At 38.7% G+C, this 23,399-nt stretch overlaps 1 protein-coding gene and 1 long non-coding RNA gene across 3 annotated transcripts; one reads left to right on the top strand and one right to left on the bottom strand.

The window, feature by feature from the left end:
- The first annotated feature begins 980 nt into the window (after positions 1 to 980).
- Positions 981 to 19,626, top strand: LOC133639020 (sushi domain-containing protein 2-like). 2 transcript variants are annotated; one of them, XM_062032078.1, is made up of 16 exons: positions 981 to 1,114; positions 1,183 to 1,381; positions 5,005 to 5,156; positions 6,972 to 7,139; positions 7,204 to 7,375; positions 7,455 to 7,656; positions 9,693 to 9,778; positions 10,501 to 10,769; positions 10,836 to 10,970; positions 11,042 to 11,200; positions 12,771 to 13,019; positions 13,109 to 13,292; positions 15,101 to 15,195; positions 15,334 to 15,513; positions 17,517 to 17,613; positions 17,701 to 19,626. In XM_062032078.1, exons 1-16 carry the CDS (start codon positions 1,054 to 1,056, stop codon positions 17,738 to 17,740), a joined length of 2,448 nt encoding a protein of 815 aa, XP_061888062.1. In that variant the 5' UTR covers positions 981 to 1,053; the 3' UTR covers positions 17,741 to 19,626. The 2 variants fall into 2 exon arrangements, with proteins under 2 accessions (XP_061888062.1, XP_061888061.1); XM_062032077.1 differs by having other exon boundaries at positions 10,501 to 10,970.
- On the bottom strand, positions 12,730 to 23,246 carry LOC133639024 (uncharacterized). Its single transcript, XR_009823718.1, has 3 exons — positions 22,996 to 23,246; positions 13,156 to 13,286; positions 12,730 to 13,040 (listed from the first exon to the last, which is right to left on the bottom strand). It is a non-coding gene; the product is annotated as an uncharacterized LOC133639024 (long non-coding RNA).
- Positions 23,247 to 23,399: the final 153 nt, after the last annotated feature.

The raw sequence follows: 23,399 nt of genomic DNA, 5'->3' as shown, positions 1-23,399 counted from the left end.
TTAAAGTTGTTTTTAATGTATACCTGTACTTTTACTAAAATATGTTTACTTTAAAGTATCGTGTACTTGGCTACATTTTAAAGTCTTATTGAGAGGAAGAAGAAAAAATAACTCCTGCAAATAAGTAGTAAGTTATGGGCGAGATAAAGACATATTCTGCAGAATGATAAGGATTTATTCCATTTTTGCACGTTAACTCATGAATAGATGTGTCATTAAAGAACATCTGGGTCAACGTTTGTAGCACTTTTTTTTATTTTCTGCAGTACATAGGAGACACCCGCTTAAATGTAATATACAAGTAGAGTTTTAGACACAGCATCAAGGGTTAGAATTGGGGGTTATATCACCTAAAATGATTACCGGGCGCGGCCACCGCTGCTGCCCACTGCTCCCCTCGCCTCCCAGGGGGTGATCAAGGGTGATGGGTCAAATTCAGAGAATAATTTCGCCACACCTAGTGTGTGTGTGACAATCATTGGTACTTTAACTTTAAATGTACTTAAGTAAAATGTATTATTATTATTATTGGTGAGGCACTGCCTCCTAGTGGCCATCTTCCGTCCCCATAGGTTGCTATCTTTAAAATAACAAGTGGAATGTGAATAATCTCCTTTAACATGATTCCAGTGAGGTGGGGGGGACAAAAAAATAGGTAAAAAGTGCACCTTCACTCCATTAATTTCAAAATAAAAGCACAGCAAAGTGACAGTGGTGGTCAAAGGTGCTCGAGTGATTATTTTATTCCAAAAAATTGATTTTTGTCACCACCTTCTCATCCTCAAAGTTCAGCAGGACAGAAAAAGCGGTCAAAAGTGGAGAAGCAGAACCGTACTGTATGCAATGTACACTAAAGTACAGAACGGGCTTCTCAAATGCTTTGACCTCCGCTTGTAAACACAGCCGAGGGAGGGTGTTATCATTATGACCTCAGGTTGATGATTGGCGAAGCTTTAAAGACGTCAGCGGGCCAAGGTTTATTGGGATGTTGAGTTGAATCAGCATGTAGCTGACACTCTCCCTAAGAAAAAAAGAATCTGGTGTAAAAAAAAGATGGGAAAAGCGACAGCAGTGACGCTACTTCTTCTGCTCTCATGCATCGGCGGGACTTTTGGTGAGTGCCTGGAAATGTTTCTTTAAAAGTCTAAACAAGATACTAAATCTTCTTCTTCTCTGATCCAGGGCAGTCCTGTGAGGTCAAATGCGGGCAAATGTCCGACTCGTGCTCCTGTCACCCAACGTGCACGTCTCTGGGGAGCTGCTGCGCGGACTATAAGGAATTCTGCGTGGAAACATTCCCGCACTCTGGCTCCATTTTGGGTGGGGTGGATTTACTTGTCCTTAATGCGAAGTTTGACAAAGGATCCCCCCTTGTGTGCAGGTACTGTACAAATGTTCAAGTATAAATGTAAACATCCCTTGTACGCTTGATAATGAATAGAAATCATGTCATTACAAACATTTCTGGATATATCCAGTGTGCTTCAAAGGTTAGGTAAAATATGATGATAACCATAGAACTGTAATTGGATGTAGGAAATGGTCAAAGTGCTTTGTGCTGTAGAGCAGGGGTTCTTAACCTTTTTGACCTCGGGACCCAACTTTTCCACTACAGAAATATCGAATATAAACGCTGAATTAGTAATCTTACTCTTGATTTTAATTGCATTCAATAATTATATCAAACCCACTTACAATTTCACAGGATAAACCTTGTCAAATGATATGAAACCATCAGTTAATCACAAAGATTATTATCATAACTATGGTTAAACTATGGAATTCTCTTTATAATGAGATAAAAGATTGTAAAAATATATTCAAATTGAAAAAAATATATAAAGACAGAACAATAAAATCATATGGACAGCCATAAGTGTTTACATTTTGCTTTATATTTATTAATTTACTTGTTTTTTGCCTGGTTTTGTATCTGTTTTGTATCATCCTGTGAGGTGTACCTGTATATTACTTCTTTTGTATTTTTGTTCGGTTTGTACTTCATGAAGTTTTGCACTTGTGTTTTTTTTGTTTTGTTTTGTTTTGTTTTGTTTTCGTTATATTTGGATGTAATTGTTGGTTCACATATCATTAAGTAAGACTATGTATTATGTGAAGGGGGCAGGAAAATATAAGATTTTTCTTCATCCTGCTCCTTCTCAGGCATTGGTGTGTAACGGTGTAACTGAATAATTGTGGTATAATTGTCTATCAAAGATGCACATCAATGAAGGAGATAAATAAAAATGATGATGATGATGATGATAACCTTAGGTCAGGTTCATTACAAAAATAAACGACTCAAATACTCTGCAAGAGAAGGGACTCATGAATACTGATGGAAAAATACATTGACACATACAATTACGCAGTGCTAAAATAAATACATTCTAACTAAATTAATAATAAATGATAATAATATTTGTTTCTGTACTAATCTGGTTGTACAATTTACACTCAAGTCGTAATTTTAGCGCTTAAACTTCTTTATGACTTTAGCTCCAGACTTCTTGTGTATGTTTGATATTGTCATCACTGCCACAAGTGGTGGAAAGGTATATTACAAGTGAGTACCGCTGTGGCAACAGATTTTCTTTAGTGGCCCAACAAAGAAAAACTGGTTTAATGGTACTTTCACTACAACTGTGTGTGTGTGTGTGTGTGTGTGTGTGTGAGTGTGAGTGTGAGTGTGAGTGTGAGTGTGAGTGTGAGTGTGAGTGTGAGTGTGAGTGTGAGTGTGAGTGTGAGTGTGAGTGTGAGTGTGAGTGTGTGTGTGTGTGTGTGTGTGTGTGTGTACGTGTGTACGTGTGAAAGACAGAGAGACACTACGTAGTACAAAAGATGCACATTTTACCGTCATTTATGACGCTATAACTTATTAACTCTTTATTTTATGCTGCCCTTTTTTTTTTGCTGCAGCTGTTACGTATACTGTAATATTGTACATGGTAATTGGGATTTGTTATATATTGTGTATATTATATAATATAATAAAATAATATCTGTGATGAGGTGGCGACTTGTCCAGGGTGTACCCCGCCTTCCGCCCGATTGTAGCTGAGATTGGCTCCAGCGACCCCAAAAGGGATAAGCGGTAGAAAATGGATGGATGGATAAAATAATATATTAGTATATATTATATACTGTATATATAATATGTGAATATTAAATATATGTTATATTTTATAATTGCTACTATGGTACATTTTTATTCCACTTTTTACCTTTTGTTTTCACCCTCTTTTTGTGCCCTAACTCCAACCCTAACCTGGGTTAGTTGTTGGAGTTTGGGTTAGGGTTAGGGTTGGGGTTCGGGTTAGGGTTAAGGTTAGGGTTAGGCGTAAAGAAAAAGAGTTGGTTAGGGTTAGGGCTAAGGGTTGGGGTGGGGCGATAGAAAAGTGTGAAAAAAGAAAAGGAATGAAGGGTTAGGTTTGGGGTTGGGGTTGTGGTTGGGGTTAGGTTTGAGGTTAGGGTTAGGCATAAAGAAAAAGAGTTGGTTAGGGTTAGGGCTAAGGGTTAAGGTTGGGGTTGGGGTTAGGATTAGGGTTACGGTTAGGCATAAAGAAAAAGAGTTGGTTAGGGCTAAGGGTTAGGGTTAGAGGGTTAGCGTTAGAGGGTTAGGTCTAGCGTTAGGGTTAGGGTTAAGGTTAAGGTTAGGGTTAGGCGTAAAGAAAGAGTTGGTTAGGGCTAAGGGTTGGGGTGGGGCGATAGAAAAGAGTGAAAAAAGAAAAAGGAAGGGTTAGGGTTGTGGTTAGGGTTAGGGTTAAGTTTAGGGTTAGGCATAAAGAAAAATAGTTGGTTAGGGTTAAGGCTAAGGGTTGGGGTGGGGGGATAGAAAAGACTGAAAAAAGAAGATGATAAGAAGGGTTGGGGTTAGAGGTTAGGGTTAGAGTTTAGATGTTAGAGGTAAGAGAGGGTTAGGATTAGGATTAGTTAGGGTTGGGGTTAGGTTAGAGGTTAGAGTTAGGGTTAGAGAGGGTTAGAGCTTAGATGTTAGAGGTAAGAGAGGGTTAGGTTTGAGGTTAGGGTTAGGGTTGGGGTTGGGTTTAGGGTTAAGGTTAGGGTTAGGAATAAAGTAAAATAGTTGGTTAGGGTTAGGGCTAAGGGTTGGGGTGGGGTGATAGAAAAGAGTGAAAAAAGAAGAAGATAAGAAGGGTTAGGGTTAGAGAGGGTTAGAGGTTAAATGTAAGAGAGGGTTAGGGGTTAGGATTAGGGTTAGGGTTGGGGTTAGGGTTAGGTTAGAGTTTAGGGAGGGTTAGAGGTTAGATGTTCGAGGTAAGAGAGGGTTAGTGTTAGGCTTTCCATCCTTTGTAACTGAGCTACTGTGTGGAACAATTTCCCTTGTGGATCATTAAAGTTTGTCTAAGTCTGTAACTAAATGGGTTATACCTGTATAGCGCTTTTCTACTCAAAGCGCTTTGACACTGTTTCCACATTCACACACACATTCACACACACAGTCACACACTGATGGCGGGAGCTGCCATGCAAGGCCCTAACCACGACCCATCAAATCAAACACTTTTATGTTAAAATACTGAACAGATGTTCATTGGGATAAGGTAAACATCTGTTCAGTATTTTAACATAAAAGTGTTTGATTGTGAGGCATTAAAAGCCACAAAATGCAACGGGTCCATCAGACCCACAAGCGCTGACTGAGTAACAACAATATGAACGATAAATAAGGATTAACAAGCAAAAGGAATATGTTTTTTGCAAGCAGTAATCAATAGATTATAAATTAATATAATGATGATATCAATAACTGGAGCGATCAAAATAAAACTCAATGCGAGGGGGTAAAAATAGTGTTTCTTTTTCACAAAAATACTCAAAAGTAAAAAGTATGTCGTATTAAAACTATAAGTACAATTTATCCAAAAAGTTACTTAAGAACGGAGTGAATGAAGCACGTTATTCCCCACCTCTGGTCTAAACTTTATTTCAGTTATTTGGATCTACCTGGCATTCTGTGCTTGTTTTTTTCTTTTACATGGGCAGGTTCAATGGTGACACCGACACTGTGGGCTACGTGGATGACAGCGGGCGGGGTCACTGCATCGCCCCGCTCTTGTACCAAACTGGATGGGTTAGCTTGCACGTCTCCTCCGATAACGGCACGGCGTTCAGTCGAGCTGGAGCCTGGCTGTCAGGTTTGAGCTTTACACTTTGCTATAAAGGAACTGTGTACAGTGTTCCCTCGTTTAACGCTGGTGTTACGTTCCAAAAAATACCCGCTTTAAGTGAAATCCGTGGAGTAGAAGTTGATTTTTTATATGTTTTTGTTCATTTTATATGTTTTTCATTTACTGTGCATGTTTTTTCGTTTACAGGTTGTTTTTTTCTTTTACAGTACTGTACAGTATATGTTTTTTCGTTTCTTATATACAGTACAGGCCAAAAGTTTGGACACACCTTCTCATTCAATGTTTTTTCTTTATTTTCATGACTATTTACATTGTAGATTGTCACTGAAGGCATCAAAACTATGAATGAACACATGTGGAGTTATTTACTTAACAAAAAAAAGTGAAAGAACTGAAAACGTGTTATATTCTAGTTTCTTCAAAATAGCCACCCTTTGCTCTGATTACTGCTTTGCACACCCTTGGCATTCTCTTGATGTGAGTGACTCAGGCCAGTGACTATGGAGTGTGCTTGCTATAACTGACATGCACGGATTTTACTTTTTTGACCCAATCCAAACACCCTTCCCTAGTCATGGCGCAGAAAAAAAAAATTCAATCGGCACAAAAAGTCAACAAACATGTCACACATAACACAAGCTGCTCACTGAACTTTGTAGATACTATAAAAAACAGCTAACCACCATACAAAAAAAATTAAAATTACACCCATTTTAAATGGGAAAAATGCAAAAAAAACTCTCCACCCTTACCTATTTTACTCTTAATATCCAATTATAGCATTTGATAATCATCCATCATATTGTTATAATATGTACACAGATATAGGTACAGTATACAGATATACACATACAAAAGTCGACTGCATGCAAAGTAATATATCTATATATATATATATATATATATATATATATATATATATATATATATATATATATATATATATATATATATATATATATATATATATATATATATAGATATATATGTATGTATGTATGTGTGGGAAAAAAATCACAAGACTATTTCATCTCTACAGGCCTGTTTCATGAGGGGTTTCCTCAATCCTCAGGAGATTTTTATATATATATACGCATACAAAAGTAACCACACACTTTATAAACTTTTTTTAGACAGGCATTAACATTTCTTCACATTTCTCTCGTTTAAACATTCTCAAAGTTCAAACCTTGGTGGATTTAAAAAATAAGTACAGTACACCACTGTATTAAAGAATGAAACCAAAGATCAAAACCTGTTTTTTAGGGCTCTGGGATTTTTTGACCTGTAAATAAGCCAGGGTTTTATCATAAAGCCCGCAGCATTTCCACACATAGCCAGAGTCACCCGATCTTTTTGGGCCTTAAATCCTGCGCTTTTGGCTTCGTCCTGCATTATAAACATGCGAGAGGGCATCCGTTTCCAAAATAAATCTGTCTCATCCATATTAAAAACTTGTTCAGGATTATATCCCCCTTCCTCAATGATGTCTTTAAATTTGATTTAACATTTTAAGATTGTCAGGGAGCAAACTAGCAAACATACAGCAATAAAGAGCCACATTGTTCACATCAAACAATTTTGTAAATTAGGCAAGGTTAACGCATTCTGTACTGTGCAGGACACATGGCATGAAGAAGATTGATTGACCATGGTCTACAGTCCCTTAGCGAATCAGGACGCAGAACACAATGCACAAAAAAAATCTGTGTAAAGTCAACTGTGTTGTAGCGAGGGAACACTGTACTGCATTTGCTGCATCACACAGGGGGTGTGCCCCCTGGTGTGTGGAGAGTGACATGCACCGGTTGGTCCACACAGTGCACACGGGCAAGTTAGATGCCAAATTCAAGGCCACGCTGGTCAACTCAACAAAGTGGCAGTACTACGGCACGCCTCAAGTTGGGGGTTCCCTGGAGATGGCGTGGAACACGTCACTGGTCCGAGCAGACCGAGTCAACATTGAGCTGTGGGGTTATATAGAGAGAGGTGAGTCACATGACCTCATTGAGAGAGGTGGGGATATTCAGTGTTGTTCAATACCTCCTTTTAGGGAAGCCCTATTCAGAAGAGTGGCTGGCAGAATGGAAGTATCTGTACTCCATTGCCAAAGATCAACCCAACAATGGCGCCTTCAGCTTCGTGCCACAGCCAGCTCTTCACTTCTCCAGTTGGGAGCTCGGTGCGGTCCGCGTCAGCTCCAGCGTCCACTCGGACGGCATTTGGTACGTACGTTATTGTCAGACTGTACATGTTCAAATCTCGTTTTCAGACAAATTTTTTTCCCCTCGTTTTGTACCCCAGGAATGTGCAAGCTGCATGGACCGAGGACCACGCCCTGGCCTGGCACCTGGAGGAGAAGTTCAGGGAGGACTCTCAGGCCTGGGCCCTGGAAAAATGTTTGGCGTGGGATCAGCTGGAAATAACGCTGCCAAACTTCCTCAACGAGATCATCGATTGCCCTTGCACGCTGGCTCAGGCCCGAGCCGACACAGGAAGGTTCCATGTAAGACCTGTCACCTAATGACCTAATGTTCATCAGAATCATGAAAGAGTTCATATTTAAGGTCTCAGAAGTCCCACAATAATCTAGCCTTGATGTGACAATTTAGACCAGGTGTGTCAAATTAATGGCCCTCATAGCCTGAAAACAATGTCAATAAGGCATTTCATTTTTATTGATAAATGTATTCAAATTTTGACCAAAAAAGTGTAAGCAATATTATTTGATACAAGCTGTTTTTGTCATTGAATCCCTTTTCTGATAAAAAAAAAAAAAATTCACCACTAGCTGAACTTAAATATCTGCTTGTCACTTTGACTTTTGATTACAGAGCAAATTTTCTAAAGTTTTGTTGGTAAACAATGATAATAATCAAACAAAGCGGCCCTTCTGGGCTTCTGTAAAAGCAATGAAAATGAGTGTGATGCCCTTGATTTAGACCAGGGGTTTCCTAACTATGACGTTGTCAATTTAGCCTGTGAGATGGCACAAGTTCCACAAGTAAACTTATATTAAATTTAAATGTCTTGCATCTTGATTGGTGCTTACATATCACATTTTGGTGGACAGTGTGAGTGACTCAGGCCAGTGACTATGCAGTATGCTTACTAGAACTGACATGCACAGCTTTCACCTATATGACCCAATCCAAACACCCTACCCTAGTTATGGCGCAATAAAAATAAATAAATCGGCACAAAAAGTCAACAAACATGTCACACATAACACAAGCTTCTCACTGAACTTTGTAGATATAATAAAAAACAGCTAACCACCATTAAAAAAAATCAAATTACACCCATTTAAATCATTGCAAGGCATGATGGGGAAAAATGCCAAAAACTTTCTCCACACTTATCCATTTTACTCTCAATATCCAATTATAGCATTTAATAATCATCCATCATATTATTATAATATGTACACAGATATAGGTATAGGCTATACACACACACACACACACACACACACACATATATATGTATATATACATGCATGCATACCGTACAGGCTAAAAGTTTGGACACACCTTCTCATTCAATGCGTTTTCTTTATTTTCATGACTATTTACATTGTAGATTGTCACTGAAGGCATCAAAACTATGAATGAACACATGTGGAGTTATGTACTTAACAAAAAAAGGTGAAATAACTGAAAATATGTTTTATATTCTAGTTTCTTCAAAATGGCCGCCCTTTGCTCTGATTACTGCTTTGCACACTCAAGGCATTCTCTCAATGAGCTTCAAGAGGTGCGCCTTGTCAGGGTTGATTAGTGGAATTCCATGCTTTACCAATGGGGTTGGGACCATCAGTTGTGTTAGGAATGAGAAGGTGTGTCCTAACTTTTGGCCTGTACTGTGTGTGTGTGTTTATATATATATATATATATATATATATATATATATATATATATATATATATATATATATATATATATATATATATATATATATATATATATATATATATATAAATAAATCCCAATATTTGGACACAAATGCAATTTTATTATCAGAATGTCATCCGGGAACTTTTTTCTCACATAATTAACACGATTTTTGTTGTGATTAACACATGATTTAATTTTGACAGCCCCTACAACCCCTTAACTTCTTCCGCTTATCCGAGGTTGGGTCACGGGGGCAGCAGCCTAAGCAGAGCAGCCCAGACTTCCCTCTCCCTTCGTCCAGCTCTTCCCACATGATGCTGAGGTGTTCCCAGGCCAGCCTGGAGACATAGTCTCTCCACCGTGTCCATGGTCTTCCCCGTGGTCTCCTACCGGTCGGATGCGCCCTAAACACCTCCCCAGAGACGGGTTCGGGGGGCATTCTGACCATATGCCCGAACCACCTCACCTGGCAAATAACATTTGCATAGTAAATGTCTTGGCCACGTTTACTGTAATTGTTATCAATGTTGCGTTATAATGTGTAAACGATGTCCTCAGACTTTATTATGTGATCATTTTATGAGTTTATGGCATTTGCGTTCAAGGAGAAGTCTCACTCTGACTTGTTTTTGATGTCCTTTGTCAGACTGATTACGGCTGCGATATAGAGAAAGGAAGTGTGTGCACTTACCACCCGGGTAGTGTTCACTGCGTGAGAGCCATACAAGCCAGGTGAGTCAACACTATGCACCCACTGGCCACTACATTAGGTACACAACCTAACGACATTCAATACTAGCAGAAAAAAATACTGCCGTTCTTAAAACATTTGGTGGACAAAATGAGACAAAGGAGTGTAAGATTTTACATGTAAACAAACTGTTGCGTCACAGTCTACACTACGGTGAGTTGAAGAACTGCCAAAATACATAGGACAAAACGATGTTTACCAAATACTCTTATCAGTCAAGCATACACACAAACATATTGGGAAGGTTTGTGTCATGTTTGTCCTCAAACAAAAATATACTAAAACAAAAATATTTTTCCATTTTCAATCCTTTTTTAAAAATGTTCCAGGGAGCCACTAGGGCGGCACTAAAGAGCCGCGGGTCGCTGACCCCCGGTATAACAGTTCAAATCGATTGTTAGTTTGGCATTGCTTCTGTTGTAAGTCCTGTTTGTTCCAGAGTTTTATACCGAGATGAAGTCACTGTAAAGTAAATGTTTATGTTACGGCCAGCGTTTGGTTTTTATTGGAGGATTACACAAACCGCTTCAATTTTGGCGCAGACTTTGATAGTGGTGCACCTTTTATTAGCATTTTATGACGTTAGTTAGTGTGTATGATGAAGAACATTCAGGCAGGATTGAGTGCACGGTTTGCTGCTGATCCAAATTTGGATTGCCCGGCCTTGGTGGAAGTCTACATTCAGAATGTTTCCTTGCTGCAGTCCCAAGTATGCAGCCGGGCAGCAGTGTTGCTACGACAGCAGTGGCGCTCAGGTGCTAACGGCAGACTCCATCGGCGGCAGCACGCCAGACCGAGCCCACGATTGGGGTTCGCCTCCTTACAGGAAGCCCCCAAGAGTCCCCGGACAGTCCCACTGGGTCTACGACGTCCTCAGCTTCTACTACTGCTGCCTGTGGTCCGACAACTGCCACTATTACTTCAAACACCGGCCCTCCAGCGACTGTCGGCGCTACCAACCTCCCAACTCTGGTATTTATTTCTTTATCATCCACTCGCTGTGTCAGATCAACACTAACCACGAGATGCGTCTCGTAGCCGTGGTGTTTGGAGATCCACACTTCATAACTTTCGACGGAGTGCGCTACTCCTTCAATGGCAAAGGCGAGTACAGATTGTTGACGTCGGCCGGGAAAGGACTGGCAGTCCAAGGCAGAACAGAGCCGGTCAACGGTGAGCAGAGGCCGCCGCAAACCGTCTTGCTCGCAAGGAGTCTGGTGTCCATTCTGCGCCCTCGTTCACAGGGACGGCCGTCAACGCGACAAAACTGTCGTCCGTCGCCATGAAAGAGGCGTCCTCCGATGTCATCGAGGTGCGACTGTTACCTGGTCACAGCCGCCTCCAGGTGCTGCAAAATCAGAAAAGTATTTTGTTCAACGAGCAAAGCTGGATGGACCTCAATGGTGAGACTTAACTTCAATTCCAAAATGCAAAAAAGATGATACATTTGATACAATTAAAAATTTTTTTTTTTTAATATTTCCTTATTTTTTTGGTTTTCTTTCAATAATTTCTAAACTTAAAAAAATATGAAAGAAGTCAATTAAAACAACAATTTAACTCAAAATACCTCTCAAAATACAATTAAAACCTGCTCATCCTCTTTTGAAATAAAAAAAGGAAATTAAAATAAAAACAATAATAATAAGATACTTTTTTTGACTTGTTCCATGTACTTCTTTGCTCTCATTTGACTTTTTTAATGTACTTTGTTGTACTGCATTACAATTGTTCTTTTCTACATTTATGACTGTACTTAACAACATAATTAGGAAATTATAATTAGCAACAAATGCCCATTAAAATTAGTTTAGTAACAGGTTAAATTTTTTTTAAGTAAAAATATTAATGAATTGAATTGTACTTTTTTCCAATTTTTTTTGTTTTCTTTCAATAATTTCTAAACTTAAAAATATATGGAAGAAGTCAATTAAACAACAATTTAACTGAAAATACATGTTACAATGGAAGAACAATTAAAACCTGCTCATCCTCTTTCGAAATAAAAAAAGGAAATAAAAATAAAAACAATAATAATAATAATTTCATTAAGACAGTGGTTTTAAGATACTTTTTTTGACTTGTTCCATGTACTTCTTTGCTCTTATTTGACTTTTTTAATGTACTTTTTTGTACTGCATTACAATTGTTCTTTTCTACATTAATGACTGTACTTAACAACATAATTAGGAAATTATAATTAGCAACAAATGCCCATTAAAATTAGTTTAGTAACAGGTTAATTTTTTTTAAAGTAAAAATATTAATGAATCGAATTGTACTTTTTTCCTTATTTTTTTTGTTTTCTTTCAATAATTTCTAAACTTAAAAATATATGGAAGAAGTCAATTAAAACAACAATTTAACTGAAAATACATGTTACAATGGAAGAACAATTAAAACCTGCTCATCCTCTTTCGAAATAAAAAAAGGAAATAAAAATAAAAACAATAATAATAATAATTTCATTAAGACAGTGGTTTTAAGATACTTTTTTTTGACTTGTTCCATGTACTTCTTTGTTCTTATTTGACTTGTTCCATGTACTTCTTTGTACTGCATTACAATTGTTCTTTTCTACATTAATGAATGTGTTTAATAACAAAATGTATTATAATTAGCAACAAATACCCATTAAAATGAGTTTAGTAACAGGTAAATGGCCATTTCCTGAAAATAAATGTGTTTTTGGAGTTGAATAGACGGATGGTCCATTTGCATTAGCTTAGTATTAGCCTAGCGTTAGCCTTATGAAAACTGACTTAGGGAGGTTTTTCTGCAGAAAAGGTGGTGAAGAAAAAACGACTTAGACGTAAAAAAAATTAATTATGCTACGTTATCTTGTAGGTTAATCTTCTGTTATGTAAACCCGCAACATATTTTAACGCAATAATTTGAGAAAGAAGATTAGGTTAGAACCCAGTTAGGGTTTTGATTTAAACCACTTTTATGTTCTCCAAATATCTCTTCCAGGGGTGTTTGTGTTTTCTCCTGTGGCTACAAACGTGACCGTCATGTTCCCCAGCGGCGCCGGCGTTGAGGTGCGGCTCAGAGAGGGAACTCTCGCCGTTTCCGTGCTCCTACCCGAAGAATTCCGAAACTCCACGGAGGGATTGTTGGGAAACATGAACGGCGACGCCACAGACGACCTCGTTGTCGACATCGGTCAGCAGCTGGCAGACTACAGTGATCCACAAGAGGTGTTTGACTTCGGGGCCAGCTGTAAGACGTTCAAGAACTTCCCTATAAAAGTAATGTCAAGGGTTATGCATTGTGGGTAAGCATTCATAAGATGTCTTTTTCTCTTTCAGGGGCTGTGTCCAACACATCCGCCTTGTTTACGTATGACTCCAAGTACCTTTTGGACACCTATTACCATTCCCCCAGGCACGACAACCATTTTGTTCCTGTGTTTGTCGTCCACGAGAATCCCGACGATCCTCTCTACAACATGGCGTCTGACATTTGCTCTGGAGATGGTTCTCAGTTCTGTCGGTAAGCAAACACAAACGCTTCTAAGTTAATAAAACACACGAAGAAGACAAGTTAGTAACTGGATAGCCACTGATTTGCTGTAATTAGTTACTGTAGATAGCCGCTGGCTAGCTATATTTGGTTACTGTGGATAGCCGCTAGCTAGCTGTAATTAGTTACTGTGGATAGCCGCTAGCTAGCTGTAATTAGTAACTGTGGATAGCCGCTAGCTAGCTGTAATTAGTTACTGTGGATAGCTGCTAGCTAGCTGTAATTAGTAGCTGTGGATAGCCGCTAGCTAGCTGTAATTAGTTACTGTGGATAGCCGCTAGCTAGCTATAATTAGTTACTGTGGATAGCCGCTAGTTAGCTATAATTAGTTACTGTGGCTAGCCGCTAGCGAGCTATAATTAGTTACTGTGGCTAACCGCTAGCTATAATTAGTTACTGTGGATAGCCGCTAGCTAGCTATAATTAGTTACTGTGGATAGCCGCTAGCTAGCTATAATTAGTTACTGTGGATAGTCGCTAGCTGACCCCCGAGATGATATTTGATTAGTATTAGAACCGGCCCGCAGACCAATACTCAATCAGTGTTGATGCTAGGAATTTTCAAAATGGGGTCACAGGGACCCCATCAAGTCCTAACAATGGGGTCCCACAGTACATTTTTGGGGTACCCCTTTGTATAACCGTTTTGAAAACAAATGATAAATGTATGCATTATCCTGTCATATCTCAAATTCTATATCGTGTTTTGGAAAAAGGTTGTCATAAACGTTACTTAATTCATAAAAAAATAATACAAAAGAAAACACATTTATATGCATATGTAAATGTATTCAGTTATAAACATACATTCACTTTCTTCTTTCCTTCATGGATCCAAACTTTATTGCTGCCGGTATTTTTTTCTATATTTTTATTGTAATATTTTCAGAATGGGTTTGTTCTATTTTTGGCCAAAGTAAGACAAAGAAAACAATCTGAAGTTGTCTTTATTTTTTACTTTTAATGCCATGATTTTAATAGTCCGGCCCACGTGTGCACTGAGCTAAAATGAGTTTGACACCCCTGATCTAGTGCTACGCCAAATAAACACTTGATTAAAGTACAGTGTTTTATTCTAACATATTTAAACACAGTGTTACTGTTCAAACTGTGTGTAATGTTTAAGTGCTCAAAAATATTAAATATGCCTATTAAATAGATTCTCTGTCTGGTTTTTATTGAATACTTAGGCCTACTACGCTACTGTATTTTAATGTTGCTCATTATGTTGGTACTTGGAAGGCCAAGGTTTTTCTGGGGTGGTACATGATGAAAAAAAAAGTTTGAGAAGCACTGTACTAGGACAAAGCATGGTCTTACAGCCGGGCAAACATTGTAGGTCATAGTGAACTTATCAGTGACTATTCTGCGTTAACCACCATGTAGCGGTTGCCCTCTAGTGGGTTCCTCAGACCACCACTCACTGCCACGAGAGCCCGGATTTCAGGGTACAACAGTGTTTTATTTTCATAAATGTGGAGAGGCTTTTGCTTTCCAGCAAAATGTCTTTCTCTCTGTTCGTGTCTCTCTCTCTCTCTGGCTCCCACTCCAACTCCAACTGCCGTGTCTCGTGCCGGCTGCTGCTAATAAAGGCGACAGGTGATTAAATAACAAGGCCCACCTGGGCCATCCACCTGTCGCTGTCTTCGAGGCCGGTCCCTGCACACCCTGTTCCGCGGCAGGCCCGCAGGCCACGCCCCCCTCCACACACACTTGTATTTAAAGGGATGGCGTAATTGTTTATAATCCTGTATTTTACAGTTTGTCTTTTTTTGTAGGTATGACATTCTGGTTGGTCGTGATCCAAAAATGGGAAAGGCCTCCAAAATATCTTTCCTGAGTCACATTTCTCTGGTGGAGGACTTAAAGCCAGGTAAAAGTCATGAGGAAGTCAGCGAGTGCGTGCGTACATCTCGCGACCCCGGTTACAGTATAAGATGTATACTTACGTATACGTACTGTTTACACCGTCTTATATTCGCGACAATATTTGTGTCCTTAATATGTGCAGTTATTTCTTGCGGCTGGCTCGCACCGCCACCTAACGGCAGAAAGGAAGGCACTACCTATTTGCAAGGGGCTAAAGTGCGGCTTTCCTGCGATGACGGCTACACGCTGGAAGGATCGTCCGAGCGCACCTGCCAGGGGGACGGACGTTGGTCGGGAGGGGACACGAGCTGCACGCCATCAAGTAAGCTTTAGTATGACTAAATGAGTCAATAAACATTGGCTCTTAAAGGGGAACTGCACTTTTTTGGGGAATTTTGCCTATCGTTCACAATCATTATCATGACGACGGATGGATTTTTTTTTTAATGCATTCCAACTCGCAAATAAACGTAAATAAAAGCCAATGAGCTCCTCTCATTTGCTCATATCCAATAAATAACCATTCAAAAACCACCAACAATACACCATTTACATTTCGTGACTCGAATATTAACCAAGTGTTAGTGTGTTGAGGTTGCCCTCTAGTGGGTTCCTCGGACCACCACACACTGCCATGAGAGCCCGGATATCAGGGTACAACACTGTTTTATTTTCATAAAGAGTGCCAGGCTTTTGCTTTCCAGCAAATTGTCTTTTCTGAGTCCGAGTCTATCTCTCTCTCTCTGGTTCCCGGCTGCTGATAATAGATGTCATGATCCGTGGTTCGGATCATGTTTTTGTTATGTTCTGTTAGTGTTAGACTCCATAGTTCCTGTTTTTGTGCACCCTTGTTTGTTTTAGTTACTATGGCGACTTATGATTTTCACCTGCCTCTGGTGTTTGGGACGCGCACCTGTTTCCAATCTAGAGACATTATTTAAGCCTGCCTTTGCCAGTCAGTCATCCTGGCGTCATTGTTTTTCTCATGCCTTGCCAAGTAAGTCTTGCTAGTTTCATGCCACAGTTCCCTGAGTGTTCCAGGCCATAGTTTATGCTAAGTGTTTGCTTCATGCTCTCGTCACGTCTCTTGTCTTCTAGTCCATGCTAAGTATTTAGCTTCAAGTGCGATCGGCACCTTGTTCCTTCGCCTTGTTTTCCGTTTTTTGTACCTCTTTGAGTTTTGTTCAAGATTAAATCATGTTCCTACCTGCAAGTCCTGTCCGGAGTGATCCGTTTGCCTTCCTGGGAGAACGACCCCGCAGTAAGCGAAAACCACGTCGTGACAATAAAGGCGACAGGTGATTAGATAACAAGGCCCACCTGGGCCGTCCACTTGGAATTGGGGGTTAAATCACCAAAAATGATATCCGGGCGCGGCCACCGCTGCTGCTCCCTGCTCCCCTCACCTCCCAGGGGGTGATCAAGGGTGATGGGTCAAATGCAGCGAATATTTTCGCCACATCTAGTGTGGTACTTTATTCATTCTTCACCTAAATGGGAATATAGCCCAGCAGGCACAAGACATTAAAACAACGTTGAAAACTTGTTAAATTAGGTCCTGACGTTGAGCAACTCAAACCTAAATCAATGTCTGGTTCTGATGTTGATTTGCCGTTGAATTTTGGTAATTTCCCAACCAACAACGAGGACAAATTAACGTTACAAATAGAACCATTTTGCAACGTTGTTTCAAAGTCAGTTTTAAAGGACATGTATGTATAATCAGCGTCATATCAATGTCTTGTGCGCTGTCAGTCGGCATCCTAATGACAGCAGACATTGTGCAGTAAGTGATGTTTTATTATGTGTTGGCTCTTCTTGTCATAATCCGTGGCCTGGATCATGTTTTTGTTATATTCTGTGAGTTTTGGACTCTCTTAGTTCCTGTTTTTGTGCACCCTTGTTTGCTTTTAGTTACCATGGTTGCTTATTATTTTCACCTGCCTCTGATTGGTGTTCGGGACGCTCACCTGTTCCCCGAGCGCTAATCAGAGGCATTATTTAAGCCTGCCTTTGCCGGTCAGTCGGCCTGGCTTCATTGTTTGCTTTTGCTACAGTAACGTGAGTATTCCTTGTCTTCTTGCCTATGCTAAGTGTTAGCCTTAGCTTCGAGTGCGATCAGCACATTTTTCCTCTGGCTTGTTTTCAGTTTTTGGTACTTGTTTGACTTTCGACAAATAAACCATGTTCCTACCTGCACGTCCTGTCCGGAGTGTTCCGTCTGCATACCGGGGGAACGAACCCCGCAGCAAGCTGCGACCCCTTTAAGGCAATGATCCCACTTCCCGGTATGGTGTAAAATTAACTTTTTTTTTTTCTCTATAGGTAATATTGCCGGCATTGTCGCTGGTTCAGTCATTGGTGCCTTGACACTGATTATAATCATAACAACACTCGTCCTCCACTCCCGGAAAAAGAAAAGGTAAAGTATTGTAATAACTATACACTATTATTATTTAATTCTGTAGTTATTTTCTGTCTTGTTTGCATGTTTGTGTGTGTTTTTCAGGAGACCGTCAATAGACACATGTACAAATGCTGACCTCTAACCAGGATTTTCTCTCCGTGCTATCAACTAAGTAAACAATATTTGCTAAAACTCATATTACAGCTTCCCTGCAGTATTAACACTCCAGTTTTGTCAATGCCACATTCAAAAAATGGCCCTTGTGGGTTACAATTCACTATTACAGATTACACTTATTTTATCAGTATATCGCCCTCAAACAGATATGTACAGTAATGGCATGTTATATACATTTAAAGGGGAACTGCACTTTTTTTTTTTTAAATGTTGCCTATCGTTCACAATCATTATGAAGGACGTGACGACGGATGGATTTCATTTTTATGCGTTCTAACTTTTAAATAAATGTAAATAAAAGTCTTCTTATAATAGAGACAATGTGATGTCCTGTCTTCCGCCCATTAAACCCAAATACATGAGTCAATAAACATTGGCTCTTAAAGAAAAACTGCACTTTTTTGGGGAATTTTGCCTATCGTTCACAATCATTATGAAGGACGTGACTACGGATGGATTTTATTTTTATGCGTTCTAACTTTTAAATAAATGTAAATAAAAGTCTTCTTATAATAGAGACAATGTGATGTCCTGTCTTCCGCCCATAAAACCCAGATAAATGAGTCAATAAACATTGGCTCTTAAAGAAAAACTGCACTTTTTTGGGGAATTTTGCCTATCGTTCACAATCATTATGAAAGACATGACGGAAGAATTTCTTTTTTTAATGCATTTTTACTCGTAAATAAAAGTTGGCTTATAGTGGAGTCAATTAACTCCTCTATTTTATCCATAAAATCCAATAAATACCCATCCAAAAACCGCCAACAATACCCCATTTACATTTCGTTACTTGAATATTAACCAAGTATTAGTAATATTGTTATTATAAGCCCTAACGCAGATGGACTATTTATAGCGGCAATGTGATCGCCAGTTTATGCTGCTATGTTTACAACATCGAGTGGTCAGCTGTTTCCTCGCTTCCCTGCTCCTTGGAAGTTTGTTGTAGATCATAAATCATGCCTCTCACCTGGATAGTAGAAGGATGAGGACGTAATCCTACAAGTTGGTACACTTTAACAACAAATTTAAACCCGGAAATGACAAACGACACGAAATGATGCTTGATTCCACCTGCCTTTTCTTCATCTAAACAGGAATATAACAAGATTCTATCAGTCGGCATCGCAATGACCGCAGACATTGTACAGTAAGTGATATTTTAATATGTTTGTTGGCTCTCATGAAGTCTGCAGTGAGTAATCATCAGTGATGTGGTTGAAAAAAAAAGGAACGTTGTAATGCTTTTTTAAATTAATGCACAGCGTATGCATAAAATGAGCAAAATACGTAAATATTAAATATTATTATGAATGTGCCTGCTAGTACATTACAAGCGTGCATATAAAACTAAAAGAGGTGTTTGGATGTTTTTTTTAAGGGCTTTTATAGGCAGAATTGTGCGACTGCCATAGGCTCCATTGTAAGTGGACTTTTAATCGCATCTATTTACTAGCTAGAATGCATAAAAAAGAAAAAAATGTGTTCTTGTCTTACATAAGGATTGTGAATGATAGGCAAAATTCCCCCAAAAAGTGCAGTTCTCCTTTAAAGATGTGCTACATGATGTTGTGTGGTAAACGCCGGTCCAAAACAAAGATTAAAGTTCATTACAGTTGTACACTAAAAGGCCTGTTATGTGATGCTGTGAAATTACTTTATGATTGATTTATCAGATAACAAGACTTTAGTTTGTTTCTGACTACTTCCTGGTTCATTAAGGACGATGAACACACGTGTGGTGGACAGATGACAGGCCCATTGATGTTCCATCGTGACTAATGTATTATTGTGCATGCATCTTTATCCAGATTCTCGCCAAAACCTTCTTTGACCCATGCATGTGACACCCCACCAAAAAAATAAAATATGATTCTATGAAAAGTATCTGAAATACGTCAAATTAATCTGAATAACACGTAACAAAACTGAATAACATGAAATTAATCTGAATAACGAAACTGAAAAACATTAAACTAATTACATTTTTTTTTCAATCTGATAAAATAAAATGAAATGATGAAAAAAATCTGACAGTTTTAATGAAATATGTTTGTTTGTTTTTTCATATAGCGCTTTTCTCTAGAGACTCAAAGTGCTTTACATAGTGAAACCCGTTATCTACATCTTTAGGCTACATTTAAACCAGTGTGGGTGGCACTGGGCGCAGCTGGGTAAAGTGTCTTGCCCAAGGACATAACGGCAGTGACTAAGATGGCAGAAACGGGGATTGAACCTTCAACCTCCAATTTGGTGGTTTAGGTTGCCCTACCACACGAGCCACCCCACCCACTAAACTAACGTGAAGAAACTTTTTTTTAAAAATTTAAACATTTATAATAATAATAAATAATTTAATTCAAATCAAACGTAATTCTATTATAGCAAAAAATTAAATACACTGAAAGATTTAACTAATCTAAATATAAGAATACAATTGGACAAATTTACAAATTTAAACATAATATTATTTAAATGTATCTAAATCCACCCCAAAATCTGACAAATTTAGGGGGATTTTTAAAAATCTACAAAAATAACATCTGACAAATTTAAATTAATGTAAATTTATCTGAAAAAATATCTGACTGATGTTAAATAAACATTAAAAAAAAAATCACAAATACAATTATCTGGCAAATTTAAAACATACGCAATGGGGTAAAAACAAAACTGAAATTATTTGACAAATTTAAACAAAATCTAGCTTTTTAAAATGTGGGAAAAAAATCAATAATTTGAGAAGAATTAAACAAATTGAAAAAAGTATATAACAATAATAATACTAGATGAAGTTGAACTTCAAAATGACTAATTGTTGAAGAATAGCAACTTTGGAAAATGTTCCATTTGTTTCAATGGGAATTTCATGAAAATTTGGGAGTTTCGGGAAAAGCAGGAATTTTTAGGTAAATGTTAAAAGACTTGAATGTTCTAAATGAGTTGAAATGGTTGGTGTTGGAATTTTTCAAATCGGTCGAGAAATGTTGATGTAGTAACATTTTTAATTGAGAAATAATATTACGGAATTTCGGGAAAACCGGGAATTTTTCCAGTTCCAAAAACAACTTAGTTTTTTGTCCTGTTTAGCAGGAATGTGTTGACGGGGGAATGGTTGAAGTGGGTTGAAAAATGTGGAAGGAGTAGTGGCCAGAAAAAAGAGGAATTCTGGGAAATCCTGGATTTTTTTTTTTTTAACTTGGAAAAATGATACAGTAGTTTGAATGTCCAGAATGAGTGGAATGTGTTGAAGGTGGAATGGTTTGAATCGGTTGAAAATGTGGGAATTGTGGAAGTTTGGAAAACAGACAATTCATTTCGAATGGGAAAAATGTCCCGGAAAACCTGGCCCCTTACTTGCAGTGAAATAAACTTTGAATGCTCCAGGATACCAAAACATTTTGGATAATTCCATGCTCCCAACCTTGTGGGAACAGTTTGGAGTGGGCCCCTCTATCTTCCAGCATGACTGTGCACCAGTGCACCAAGCAAGGTTCATAAAGACATGGATAACAAAGTCTGGTGTGGATGGACTTGACTGGCCTGCACAGAGTCCTGACCTGAACCTGATAGAACTAATCCGGGATGAATTAGAACGGAGACTGAGAGCCAGGCCTTCTCGTGTGACCTCACCAATGCACTTTTGGAAGAACGGTGGAAAATTCCTAAAAAACACACTCCGCAACCTTGTGGACAGCCTTCTCCAGAAGAGTTGAAGCTTTAATAGCTGTCAAAAGCGTCCATCATTGAGGTGTCCTCGGGGGTGTTTTCAGAACAGCCTGTTCCTGTTGTTCACAGCGTCAAGGCCATTCGAGGGAGTCAAATCGTAGATTACCGTATTTTTCGGACTATAAGTCACAGTTTTTTCCATAGTTTGGCCGGCGGTGCGACTTATACTCAGGAGCGACTTATGTGTGAAATTATTAACACATTACCGTAAAATATCAAATATTATTTAGCTCATTCACGTAAGAGACTAGACGTATAAGATTTCATGGGATTTAGCGATTAGGAGTGACAGATTGTTTGGTAAACGTATTGCATGTTCTATATGTTATAGTTATTTGAATGACTCTTACCATAATATGTTACGTTAACATACCAGGCACATTCTCAGTTGGTTATTTATGCCTCATATAACGTACACTTATTCAGCCTGTTGTTCACTATTCTTTATTTATTTTAAATTGCCTTTCAAATGTCTATTCTTGGTGTTGGGTTTTATCAAAAAAATTTCCCCCAAAAATGCGACTTATACTCCAGTGCGACTTATTAGTTTGATTTCATTTTTATTTATCTCCTTCATTGATGTGCATATTTGATCGATAGACAATTATACCTCAATTATTCAATTATACACACCAATGCCTGAGAAGGAGCAGGATGAAGAAAAATCTTATATTTTCCTGTCCCCTTCAACACAATACGTAGTCTTACTTAATGGATATCATATAAACCAACAATTACATCAAAATATAATGAAAAAAACACAAGTGCAAAACTTCATGAAGTACAAACCGAACCAAAAAACAAAACAAAAAAAAAGTAATATATTCCTCACGGGATGATACAAAACAAATACAAAACCAGGCAAAAAATAAGTAAAATAATAAATATAAAGCAAAATGTAAACACTAGTGGCTGTCCATATGATCGTATTGTTCTGTCTTTATACATTTTTTTCAATTGGAATATATTTGTACAATCTTTTATCTCATTGTAAAGAGAATTCCATAGTTTTTTTCCTTCTTTATTATGCATTTTCGGCCGGTGCGACTTATACTCCGAAAAATACGGTAGGATGTTTGTTTTCCGCGAGCAGACAATACAATGACTTGTCTGTTCTATTCGTCCATGCTGGCTGCTCTCATATTCAATTTTCCTTTTCAGCAAGCTTCTCCATGATGTGATCCATCTTGCCTTCGCAAACTCATCCCGCGGGCTGGGTGAAAACTTGTCCGCGGGCCTGATCCGGCCCTCGGGCTGTAAGTTTGACACCCCTGATCGACAATATCATGGCTGCACCTAATGAAGTGCACACTACGCGTAGTGAAAGTCAAATATTTGAACAGCCGGTAAACTGAAGGTGTCGTCAGAGCTTGTAGTATTGCGGTGTCTCTTTAATGGAAGGGGGAGTGTAGAAGAGGGACAGGCACAAAAAAAAAAAAAAAAAAAAAAAGGAAGAAGCGATGAATAGGAGGCAAGAGAACCACCTACCATGACCAAGTGCGCTCTAAATGTAGGACACGCATCCGAGTGGCTCACAAACGCACCGTCGGGGGACACATTTTGGAAGGAGCCGGAGAAGAAGCAGCATGTTCGGACGTGCCTTATCCCATTGCCAGCCTCCTCGACATGGTGCCACACTGGATCGTCACGCGGGGGAAGGAGGCTCGCTCCTCTTCGGCGTCTCTCGGAGCTCAAGAGTGCCAGTAAATTACATCACATCTTTCTCCCATTATCAATGGTAGGCATTGCGTAATTGCCACCCCCCCTCCCTCCCTCCCTCCCTCCCTCCTCCTCTTCTTTTTGTTTCTTTTTTTTGGGGGGGGACGCTATACCAAGATTTTTTTTTTTTTTTTTTTTTTTTTTTAATTTTTTTTTTTTTTTGGCGTTTTTTG

This window comes from Entelurus aequoreus, linkage group LG21 (assembly GCF_033978785.1).
Source record: "Entelurus aequoreus isolate RoL-2023_Sb linkage group LG21, RoL_Eaeq_v1.1, whole genome shotgun sequence".
Lineage (NCBI taxonomy): Eukaryota > Metazoa > Chordata > Actinopteri > Syngnathiformes > Syngnathidae > Entelurus > Entelurus aequoreus.
This window is presented reverse-complemented; position numbering and strand designations above follow the sequence as displayed.